Source organism: Passer domesticus, chromosome 4, assembly GCF_036417665.1.
Source record: "Passer domesticus isolate bPasDom1 chromosome 4, bPasDom1.hap1, whole genome shotgun sequence".
Lineage (NCBI taxonomy): Eukaryota > Metazoa > Chordata > Aves > Passeriformes > Passeridae > Passer > Passer domesticus.
This window is the reverse complement of record NC_087477.1, coordinates 55,454,733-55,467,801: the sequence shown is the minus strand read 5'-3', so window position 1 is coordinate 55,467,801 and position 13,069 is coordinate 55,454,733. Positions and strand designations below refer to the sequence as shown.

The following is a 13,069-nucleotide window of genomic DNA, read 5'->3' as shown; positions in this document are numbered from 1 at the left end:
CAGATAGACTTCAAGACTATCAGACTCTTCAGATAGAGTTTCCAAATATTAAGTGGATTCAGTGTCAAAAAGCAGAAAACTTAGCAAAACCAGAAATTGTATTTCTCAGTGTTTTAAAAGTTTGTAGCTTCAAATAAAATTTCATGAGAATGTCATTCAGCAATCTACTTGCAGAAGGAAAGAAGTAGTATGAAAAGCAAGAAACCTCACATGTGATCAGTTCCTTTCTTTAGTTTGAGAATTGATAAATAGCTAATCCTTCAATAGTCCTTTAAAAATGTTTCTTTAAATACATTTCTATTTTAGGTAAGTATGAGTCACAGAAGGAAATGAATTTGATGAGTCAGTGGCCATTGCAGTGTACAGAACTGGCGTGTGGGTGGTACATTTGCATAAATATGTAGCAATACACATATAATCCATGCTTCAAGTGGCCTCAAAGTATTGTCATATGCCTGTAGGGAAGGGCACAAAGAAAAATGCCATACAGTTCTCACTATTCACTCTTCAGGAAAAATTGCTTGCCATATGTTTTTACATTAAATACTGTTCTTCTGTCGTCTGAAAACTTTACTCAGTTTTTTGTCTTAGAAAGTAAGTCTGAAGGTTCATTGACACACACCCTGCAGTTCTTTTGTGAAGTGGTTAATATCCATTCCTCATAAGAAATAGGATGAGGTACTGTCATAAATTCAGGTGATTCACAATAAGTTGTCAAATGTAAATTATTTTGGTTAATCTTCATCCCTAGTATAGTCTGTCACTTTCCGTACTTACCAAGCATTGCTCCAGTTGACCCATAGCTATAGAGGAGATGTGCCATGCTACTGTTTTGAGTACTTAGAGAACAATGTCTTAGGGAAGCAATGCAATTTGGGGACCCTGTTGATCACACACAGATCTATTGCTAGATTGCTAGGTAACTTTTAAGAATAATCTACTTAAGAACATTTGTAACAGAACAAAGAAGGTGGTAGTTAAAATGATGATTTGTCTTTTTTCTTTTTTTTAAGTCAATACTGTGCAGTAAACATCTGCCTTATTTAGTACTTTAACAGAATGGCTTTCAACTAGTGCTTTCACTTACTTCAACTCTCTCTGTTGACCTGAGTTCTCCTGACCTCTCAAAGGTGAAACTTGGCTTTTGTGTTCAAGCTGGCTACTCTCTTTGCTTTGATTCATTTCTGTTCCCTCTCTGAAAATGTAACAATTGTCTCCTACTAGCTTTTTAATATACACAGGAGATTTCCAGAACTAAAGCAAAGAACATCCACCTCCTTGTAAGCAAGGCTATGCCTTTAGCATTTTGCATTTAAAGAAATAGAGTTATAACAGGGATCCCTATGAGACATTTAGCCAGAAATTCATATTCTGGTTTTTCCGTCAGGATTTTTTGTTGCTTCAGATTTTTGTTTGGTTTGTTCAAGTTTCATGTTTGCAAATATGCTGTATCTAGTTAATTTTTTTTTCTTTATACTATCAGATGGCAGCTATCTTGACCTAATTAATATTGATAATGAGTGTATCTTTGTTTTCATGATTTTGTTTCCTGAGGTCTTTTATCTTTTGAGAGACTGTTTGAATTCTGATATAAATATGCATATTTTGCATCATGTAATAAAACTAATTGCTCTGTTAATTTAACCAACAGGCAGGGAAAGATATTCTGCTCTAAATTCTTTGTTGTTATTAGGATTTTATCACAGTGATTAACAATGAATCAGAAGAGAAGGCTCTGGGGAGACCTTATTGCAGACTTTCAGTACTTAAAGGGATCTTATAAGAAAAATGGGGACAGATGTTTTAGACCTGTTGCAATAGGACAACGGGTAATAGTTTTAAACTAAAAGAGGGTAGATTTAGACAAGATACAAGAAAGAATTTTTTTTTATCATGAGGGTGGTGAGACACTGGCATAGATTGCCCAGAGAGGTGATAGATGCCCCATCCCTGAACATCGTCAGGCTTGACAAGAGCAACCTAATCTAGTTTATGGTCCTACTTACTGCAGGGGGATTGAAGCAGATGACCTCTAAAGGTCCCTTCCAGCACAGACCATTCTATGATTCTATTATTCTAATGAGAGATTTCTGAGAATGTCTTTCCAACAGTTGTATCCTTATATTATTGTGATACCAAGCCTGCTAGTGCATTACATTAAATCACTATACCACTTCAATAACATTCAAAACTTTGCCGTAAAGTTTTTTAAATCAGAATTTCTTCCAATACTTCCTTCTTTTTAAAACCAGAAATTATTTTAAAAGCAGCAACCATCTAATTCAGTTTTGAAGCATTTAGTTGTTTTTTGTGGTGTTTCAGCTTTGCATTATAAGTAATCTATGTGGACAGTATTGCAGACTGGGTTTCCTGATCATCCTTAGATGATAATTTTTTAGATAATTAAGATCCTTAAGATAATTTTTAGTCAATTTTTCAAGTGTGAATAGCAACTGAAAAATCATGTTTGAAATTTTCAGACTTGAGAGCATATTTGCTGGCATTTTTAAAACCAACACTACTGTACAGGTTTGACAGATACATGGTTATGAAACTGTCCTATTTCATTAATAAAATTCTTTGTAGTTGTTTTTTTTTTTTTATTCCCAAGTGAAACCAGAAGTCACACAAACTGGAGTGATACTTTTAAATAAAGTTACTATTAGGGGCAATGAAGACCAGCACTTGAAATGTGATTCCTCCCCAGCATGGAACAGGTTTTTGTCATCTGAAGCAGTAGCTCTTTTTGCAAGTGACTCTTTTCATTCCTCTTAGGAGAAAAACTGAAAAATGTAATGTCAAAATAATGACAGAAGGTCACTATTCACAGGACAATGGTCACAACTGAATCAGAATACACAATCTATCAAGCATTTTAACTTTGTCTTTAATTTTTATTAATGTGAAATATTCTTATTTTCTTCCTTTCTCTTATGTACATGTGAGCATGAATGGGGGGTGGGGGTGTGTGTATATATGTAGCCTTAGTGAAATCTATAAGTTATGCAGAAAAAAAAAAAATCAAGAAATACAATCAAGTTTGGCCCATTGTCATATCAGACTTCAATGAGATATTCTTATGAGATCAGTGATTTTTGTCTTGTTAAAGAAAGAGAGAAATACAAACTTTAGGTACATGAAGGTCTCACCTTGTTTAGGTTTGAATTGATTACTTGAATGAGCATAATATGATTAAATTTTGAAAACTATAGATAGCAACCTACTGAGTAGATATAAATTATATGAGCTGACACAGTATCTAGCATTTAACTAATGAGGGTGAAGGCATTCTTTTGTATGAAGCATCCAATTATTTAAAATCTGAGTTCTGAATCATGACAAGGATGCTACTAAGCCAGAATTACTCAGAATAAACTGAACTAAATCAACATGTGTAAGTTAAATAAACAAACAAACCCCTGCATTTAGACTGGGGGCAAAAAATTTTCTGTTTCTTTACCTTACTAGTGAGCATTTTTCTTTCCATTTAGTTAGGGTGAAAATTTTGTCTATGCTTAAGAATAATATATATAAATAATACTTTCAGAACACGGATATATTTAACTTCACATAGCATGCTATGACAAACTGTACTCAGTGTTTGCAATTGATACAGGAGAGGAAGACAGAGATTCTCCCTGTTTTCGTGCGTGTTGACAGTCCTTCAGTCCTCATTGCTGTCATAGATAGTTAACAATAAACACTAACAGCTTTTCACTAGTATACTACAGGTTCTTAAAATAAGTGTACAAAGGGGCCCATTAATAATATTTATTTGGGACAGAGAGCAGTAGACTCTGTTAGACTTAGTTTTAGTATTGACATTTATTTTGCAATATTTCCCTGTAAATAAGATGGTTTCTGCATTAGGAACTTTGATGGACACAATTGTCCCTTACCAGAGAAAGACAAAATAGACTTTGTATGAAGACACTTCACTCAATCTGAGAAAGACTAAAGTAGAATTATTTGTTTAAGACAGGCTTCAGTTTTCAACTTTGTAAAAACAATGCTGTGGCAATGCCCTTGATTTTATCATCTCCCTTCTGAAAAGTTTTATCACCTGAGCAAATAAATGCATGCTCTTTATTCCAAAGTAGAAGCACTGTGGAGAAGAGCCCAGCATAATGCTTTCCTGTTTGAAACGTTACATTTACTCTATATGTGTGTTTTGTGTAAATTTTTAGCATTCATTTTGACTAAATCTATATACATAAACTGTGCTATTAATATCTATCTGTTGCTACCTGTATTTTTTCTGCAAAACAGGTTTTATTCTCACATATCTGGTTGTGCCATTTTCAATGGATTTCTTCAAAAGGAATGTTTTTCATTTTTATTTTACAGAGTTACATACATGGAAGCAGCCAGGCTCAGTTTGTGGCAGAGTCACATATTATTCTTCTGCTGAGTATCCTTCAAACTGGTGAGAAATATTAAAAAAACAATGTGAGGCACAGTGTGCTGTTAAATGAAATTACTCTAGCAGTGAATATTATTGAACATTTAAACAGGTATTGTATTTTGGTTTACTTATCATATGTTGAAATAAATATTCATTGTTGTTTCTATTTACTGCTAAGTAACACTGGCATTGCTTTTCACCTCTGTGCGCCTTTGTTAGTCTTATGCCTGGTTACTATTCTTAATTTTTTTTTCTTTTCACTGTTACCCTTCCAGTGGCAAAAACTAATATTCTTATTTTTTAATCTTTATTATAATAATTAAAAATTCAATGAAAAAAAATTATTTCTTTTTACTTACAAGAAAGGCATACAGAAATTTGCCAAGTGTGCATGAAGATGATTTGTCCTCCAATAGTCCTTGCATTTTTTTTTCTCCACCTAATATAAACAGTTTACTACTGCTTCTTGAAACAAATAACTCAATCACTTTTGCTCTGACATCACCTCCTCACAGAAAGACTTTGTGACCTACTTTTACTCTTTCAGTCTTAATGCGTCAGAGAAAGTTAAGTAAGGGTTTTCAGCAGGGGTGAGGCGGGCGCTGGGTTTTTGTGAAAGTTTTAATATACTGTAAGAAAAACTTCTGTTCTCTCTGGGGTTTTAAAACGGTGATTCTTTCCATCTTTCTTCATTGAAAGAGAACTCTAATCACCATTAAACATTTTTAAAGTTTAGTAGTTCCATCACAAATACTTTTCTCTAAGGGGAACAAGCAAAAGAAAATAATATTTCCCAATCTGCGGTAATAGATGGATCCTAGTTTTATGATTGTGGCTACTCTTTTGTTCTCTCTCTGAAATTATGTTGCCTTAGAACCTGCCCTTCCCCTAACTTCCATGTCTACCTTCATCTTTGGCATTTCCTATCCAAAGACAACACCTTCATTACACCTTCATTACATTCATTTGCCTGGCATCCATTTTGCTACCTGTGAAACCTTATATGCTTCATAAATAGCCATTATTAATTTAGTTTCAAAGTTATGATCATATTTTCCAGAGCAAATATAATATTTGCAATTGGACTGGAATGATGTTTTCAGTTCTGGATCTCCCAGTACAGGAATGTTGCAGACTTAATTGAGCGAGTCCAGCAAAGAGCCACGAAGATCATTAGGGGATTATCCTGTGAAAGAAGGCTGAGGGAGCTGGAACTGTTTAAACTTAAAGAAGACTCTTAGGGAGATCTCATCAATGTAAATAGATATCTGGAGGACATGAAGAGGAGGGAGACAGTAGTGCCCTTTGAGAGAACAAGAGGCAGTGGACTAAAACTGAAAACCAGGAAAATCAGTCTGAAGACAAAAAGGTGCTTCTTACCATAATGGTGTGCAAGCATGGAAGCAGGTTACCCAGAGGGGCTACAAAGTTTCCATCTGTGTAGTGTTTCCACCTGAAAACTGCCAAGTCAAAACGCAGTGATTATTGCTTTAAATGCTGCATTTTTTAAAAAGTACACAGAAACAACTATTGCATTCCATATGAAAAGTTTCTTGTTTATTAGATAGAGTATGTATCTTACTTGTATCACCTTTATGCTTTCCTTTGTAGAGCTGGAATTTATGATTTCACAGTTTTCTGCTTTTCTTGAAATGCCAGAATTTAAACAAATCTGTTATCTAAAACAATCCCATTGACTGCTTGACAAAAGTAGGCCCCCAAACCAGAGAACGTTAAAAATAAAAATTTTGTTGATTACATATTTTCTCTGACTCAGGCGTGAAAGTCATATCTTTTTGTTGGCAGATACTGTCTCTAAACCAGGAAGTTGGCTAGCTACATTAATGCAGCTGTCTGAAAGAATCTTTTCAGTGATGTTGTTCACTGCTACTTGCAGAAAGAATTCTCTAAGGTTTCATTTCATGGCTCAATACTGTTGAGATGATTTTTGGTCACACACAAATTTCAGAATGAAATCTTTCACAAAAATCTTGACAGAGTTTAACAGTTACTCATGAAAATTATTATTCCTTTATTCTTTCAATGTTGCTAGTAATTATGAGATGCTCAATTGCTTCTTCATTTTTTTTTAAATTCAGAAAATGTTGTTATAAAATATGGGAAATAGAAAAAATATGCCAGATTCATTTTATCCTTTGAAAGATGCATTGAATTTTAAAACAGGACATTACTATTCTGGTAATGTACATGTTTCATTTGGTTGCTTCTTTTTACTTTGTAGTAGTAAGCTTGTCACTTCTTGCTAGATGTTGAAATGCAATGTTGTATTTCTCTATAAAGTGAATTTTTAATACCTCAGATGAAAAAATATGAATTTCCTTTGGATTTCTGTATTTTATTTTAGATAGTGATCCTACAGCATCTGCTAGATGATTTCTATATAAAAATCTGGTTTTCCATGCTGTAGCTACATAATTAGGACTTGGGTAAGAAGGACTTCTGAAGATGTCAGATACAGTTTAAGTCATTTTATAAGGCAAAATTAAATTCAGTAAAATCTATACTAAGCTACTAATTACATAGGTAGATGTACATATACAGTGTACTCACCAAGGGGTGAATTTCATTGGCACTAGGGGTGAGCTGACCTTCGCTGGACAGGGGCTTGCCAAAGCCACTCAGTCACTCTTCAGATGCTCAGGGGAGAGAAAATGTAGCAAAAGGCTCATGGGTCAAGATAAGGACAGGGAGAGACTCAGGGAAATTAACTGAAGTTACTACCAATCAAAACAGAGAAGGGTAATGAGAAATAAAAAACAAATCTTAAAATTACTTTCCCCCCCACCCCTCCCTTCTTCCTGGGCTTAACTTTGCTCCTGATTTATCTACCTGGTCTCCCACAGTGGTGCAAGGGTATGGAGAATCGAAGCCGTGTCCAGTTCATCACAATTGTCTCTGCCTCTCTTTCTTCCTCAGGATGAGGACTCATCACACTCTTCCCTTGCTTCCTCCTATGGGAGAAAGTTCTCCACGAACTCCAAAGTTCTCCAAGGCTCCAATGTGAGCCTTTCCTGTGGGCTGCAGTTCTTCATGAACTTAATGAACTGCATGTCTTCATGAACACATAGCAGAGAACAGTGAAAATACATGGTTGGTTGGAAATGACTTCCAAGATATCCTGGTGCTTGTATATTATACACTTCTGTGACTTCCAGGCTATTACTTGGAGCAGTCTCTGTTATGCTGCCAAGATGACTCTTAACTCAGTTTTTTTCTTTGGCTCCCCTTTCTCTTGTATTGAAGAGTTAACTTCAGGACATAATTATGGAAATCGTGAAAGTGTTGGTTGAAAGGGATCTTGGAAGACTATATACTGTAGTCTTTCTGTTACTGAAGGATTATCATTAACATTGGAGCTTGTCTTTCTTGGTGTTGTTGGGTGCAATTTTTTCAAAACTTCAGGGATGGAGATCACGTAATCTCTCTGGGTAGTTTCAGATGTGAAGCTGTTTTTCATCTAGTCTGAACCTTCCAACCTACAGTTCATGGTGCATTCTGGTATGAATTACAATCTTGTCTGACATAACATTTGGCTTCCCTTTGGATTTCTTTTGCCAGCCTTATAGAATTGGTGGAAGAGCTTTAGTGAAGCTTTCATTAAAAAATGGAGAACACTCTATGGAATGAAAGTGTGTGATCCGTTATGTTTTAGCTTTTTATTGCCTAGGAATAAAACAAAAGCCAAGGTTTGCTTTTATTCATGCCACATTATACATCATTGTTCACCATAAATCGACAGGTTAAAAAAAAATTTAAAAAGAAAATACTTTTTATCTGGAAATAATAAAAATAATATGGAATAAGAATTAGGTATAAATTTAATTTGAGGTTATACCCATGAAAATATGCTGATCTTTTCAATCTGCTTTCAGTTTTTTCTTTCAAGGTTGAAAAATTCTCTTTCCACATGCAGAAGAGGTTCCAGACTTGTGGTGTCTATTCTTGCAGCCCTCTTCTGACAAAAATTGGGTCATAGATAAGAGGAGTGAGCAAAAATTATTGGGTACTGATAAATTTTTTTTAACTGCTGAGTAGGTTGACATTCTTGGAGTGACAAGAAAGTAAAGACAAGGGTATTGAAGTACTGTTGCTGCAGTTATTAAGAAGACATAAAGGCAAAAGAGAAATAACTTTGGAATGAAGAGCTGTCATTGCCTAAGAGAAATGACGTGCAGTAAACTACCCAATCAGTGTTACTGTTGTAATTAACTGCAGTTGAATAGAGATAGTGCATATGGCTGTTATATCCAAAAAGGCATTGAAGTGTGCAGGTGTAAATATTGCTCTGGGTGTCAAGATACAGCAAGAAAGATAAGTAATAATAATGTTGGATAAGCTGTGCTGAAGTTAAAAGGTTTCTTAAATTCTTTTATTCTTCCTTTTTGTAGATACTACTTAGTATTTCTAATGAATTTTCATCAAGTTTTAATGTTATTCTCTGGAGAAATAAAACTGTTTTGAATGTAGTATGTCATAGTTTTTTCCCTTTTGTAGTAACAGTGGATCCTTACTTTAAGGAGTAAATTTAAAAGTAAATATTTTCATTATCAAAGGAGTCTTGGTTATTAAACAAACTATTTACTTATATACTTATATAATATATTTATATGATATAGCTCCTATATAGGAGATATTTTAACCAAAACCCATTATTATATGAATTAGCAGTTGTGATTAACCCGGTAAGTTTTCTCATTAAACTTAGCATTCACGCTGATTAAACACATGCACCTAAGTAAAAATGGAAATGTCTTTTCAGTTTCCTAATTTGAATTCCCAAGGCAAAATTTAATGGGACACCTGCGTAGGTGGATACAAGATATTGATTGAAAGGGAAAAGGAGAAAGCTTTTTGGTAGTGTTAAAATGACAGTTATTATGAAAGAGATTTCCTGTCCTACAGAGGGAATTTAAATTAAATGTATTAAGTGCCTCTGTGGTGTGAGGAATCTTCTCCGTAAGATGAATGTAAATAGATAACTTTCTGTATGTCAGAGTAGTCACTGAGCAGAAGAATCTGAAATTTTGAGTCATAAGTCAGTAGAATAATATTCAATTAGCTCTCAGTAGTAAGATTCTGTCACTTGTGCATCAACATGCACAACTATTTCTATGTTCCCCAGAGATTATATGGTAAAGTGAATAAGGATACTAACTAAAGCAGTGAGACGGGATTATTATAGTCTTGATCTTAAGGATAAGAAAGAACGAAAGAGAGAGAGAGAAAAGGAAGAATGAGAGAGAGAGAGAAAGAAAGAGAGAAAGAGAGAGAGAGAAGGAAAGAAAGGAAAGAAAGAGAGAAGGAAAGAAAGAGAGAAAGAAAAGAAAGAAAGAGAGAGAGAGAGAAAACCATGCTGGATAAAGTTAGGACTAAAACCACAACATTACAGCACATTTAAGCATGCTTGCTAATTAACTTTGGAAACCAACATTGAAGCAGCAGAACATCCTGCATATTTTCTATTATTTACTTGCATTAGCTGCCAGTACTGCCTGTGAATCTTGTAACTTGTTCTGATTCTTCTGGAAGGTGTCTGATTCCTCCTAAATGTAAAGAAGCATAAGGACATCATAGATAGAAAAGTCAAGACAGTTTTACATTACCTAAGTCTCCTACTGCTTGACCTTAAAGCAGTTCATAATATGACCCTTTAGAAAAGACATTAAGGTTCCTTAAATGTGAGAGAGATATGCAGAGACCTTAAATTTACAGTTGGGCATTTGTTAACACAACATGAAACATAATTCATAATCTTTCATCAGCTAATTGCATTACTTTGGAATAGGTGAACTACCTTCACATATGGTGTGTGTCCTCTGCATGAATTTACCAACTCTGAATTTCAGTGATTTTCAAGCATTTTTAGTTTCTGGTTAAAATTTTCCAATGGAAGTGCAGACCCCTGCAAAGCTAATTTAGCTGTCAGCTGCACTGGCAATTGGCCCATTTTTATTTGCCTTTCACAAATAGCTGACTACTTGTCTACACAACAAGAGGCATTGACTGACCACAGACTGAAGACATTCTTAAGGGTTTGTTTAGGCTTCAGTTAATTATTTTAATGGTTAAGAAACATATTAGCTTGAATGGCTAAAAGATGCAGAAATCTAGTCCAAAGTTAAATTTTTTACCTTTTGGATCCACAGATGCCTTTTACTAAATGGAGTAGTCCTCAAGTGCATTTAGCTAAGAAATAAATTTTATTGCCTAGAACCTAGCAATGATGGAGAGTAAAATGATAGCCTAGACTCACGTTGATGATGACTTATGGTATAGAAAAAGAATATGTGACATTCTTAAAAATATCTATAGGTTTTTAGGCAAAATGAGAGAGTGTACCTGCATGCAAGTATCAAGTGTGTGCTAACAAACAGATGAGACATAGTAGGTCTAGTGTTTGAAATAAAGTGCTTGAAAATAAGGTAGATGTTTGTAAGTGTTAGAATACTGAGAGAAAATTATATAGTCTCATAAATACCTAAAAAAGCTCAAATGAAGTTTGTTTTAGGAAATGTGTCTGCATTTAAAAGTTAAATTAAACTGTTAAGAAATTCCCTCATTTCTTTGTTTCTCTGGTATGCTTAACATTAATGAAAGTAAAGTACTGTTATACATCTACCTGTTCTAAAGGTGTTTGTACTTTTGTGATTTCAATATTTATTTGAAATATATATTTGAAAATTTAGAGAAATGGATTATAAAATATAAGTAAAGCTAGAAAAAGATATTATGGGGCAAACCACACTATAGAAATTTGCAAGATGGACAGGACTAAACCTGAAATTTCATTAGATGTAATCCATACAGCCAAAAAGGTGATAAATAATAAACGTAAAAATCATTTCCCCAGTGTTAGTTTTAGCTGATCCTAAATGTGAATAATTAGGATGTAAATCAGGCTGAAAAACACTGCATGTTTGATTAGTGATTTAACACAAACTTAATCAGGTATCTCTATGCTCCATTTTGCAGCTGAATTAAAACAGATTCCAGAGTCTTTTTCTTCTTCTGATGCTTTTATATGGCCTTTCCATTCTCAGATGTCTAAGAGCATCACAAGAGCAATGCCTCTATCCAGATTGCCTGTGGATTAGAGAGACAGGTTCATAAACTAAAGCTGAAACTAATCAAATTAATAGTAAATTTTTTCACTATAGGAAATTCTACATTAATGTGAAATCTATTCTCTGCTCTTTGAAAATGATGAAAAATAATCAAAAAGGAAAGTGGTATAGTATAGTTGGCATTTCAGTGGTAGAAATGCAAACTTTGAGCTACTTCACTGTTGTGACATGCATATTTCAAGGAGTTGAGTAGAATTCCGTGAATGCCAAGACTTTTATGATACTTCCTAAAATTATTGAAAAACCATTCAGTTAAGCTTGAAGCCAGATGGTTTTAAACAGATAGTATGTTCAGGGTTGTTGTTAGTATCATTACAACTGGATTTCAGGCCACTAAAAGATACTTCAATACAGCTTGATTGTGTATTCATCCATAAATCCATATTCAGATAAATAATTTTTAGACTGTTCTCCACTTTTTCAACTTCTGATTTAGAAAGCATCCTTCTGCAGTGAGATGAAACATACAGGACTTGGCATCTTAAGCATAGAAGTTTAAGTCTCAGTAGGAAAAGGTTAAAATAAATATCTCTTATCAGCAAAATATGCCCTCTTGTAAGGGGCCAGCAAGAATTTCTCATATTCTAATCACCACCCCCCAGCAAAAAGCAAGCCAAACAAAAAATAAAATCAAAAAAGAAAAAAAATAAAAAAGATAGAAGACAAAAGATCTGTAGATCTTTCTGTTAATCATATTAATGCTTGACACAAATTATGTGATTTTATTTGTTCCATGTCTGATGAACTGAACCAGCAATTTTTAAAGATTGCATGATAATCTATCCCCATTTTAGGTAACAGTAAACTGAGCACAGGCTCAAGTGGATGAATATTTTGTTCTCTAGTTTTTCTTGCTCATGTGTTATTAAGCAACTGCGTGATCTGCATTTTAAAAGGTAGCTGTATCTTTCTGTGTTTGTAATGCTAATGCCAGATTTTGCACCCTTGGCAGAAAAACAACTGAATATGAATGAGACCACCAAACTTTTTTCACAAAAGTAACCAAATGCTAGTCAGGCTATTTTCTCTCCTTCTTTCACTCCTCACTTACTACTAATTAGGAATAAATTTGTGACGTAAAGATATAAATTATGCATTACATTAATAAACTTTGGCATTATCAGGTTTTCTTCCTTTTGGGCATTCTGTGATTAAATTTTCTATTAAAGTATGCTAATAATAAGTATCCCAAATTTACTAGCAATTAGTTTCATTTTGTAGGATATCTATAATCTTGGATTTTATTGATCCAGTATTTTTTATTCTGTTTTGGTTTGGATTTGGTGGTCTGTTTTTTCCCTATTTCTGATAAGGCATATTGATTTTTTCAGGGCTGAATATTTTATTTTCTGTATAAGCTTATAAATTGTGATTATTACTGTCTTTTTCATCCTGCTTTAAAACTGTTCTTCTTCCTGTATCAAAATTCAAAACCTTTTCAAAAGCCCTATGTAAATAATATGTTTTCATGTAAATAATATGTTTACATGAAAACATGTATCAGCTGGGAAAAGGAAAA

At 34.0% G+C, this 13,069-nt stretch overlaps 1 protein-coding gene across 2 annotated transcripts in view; it reads left to right on the top strand.

Moving 5' to 3' along the window:
- Positions 1 to 13,069, top strand: part of TUSC3 (tumor suppressor candidate 3) — a 107,969-nt gene that overhangs the window by 81,533 nt on the left and 13,367 nt on the right. For both annotated transcript variants that reach the window (XM_064418066.1, XM_064418067.1), the window contains one exon: positions 4,348 to 4,411. In XM_064418066.1, the coding sequence (XP_064274136.1) occupies positions 4,348 to 4,411 (64 nt within the window). The remainder of the gene's footprint in view (positions 1 to 4,347; positions 4,412 to 13,069) is intronic.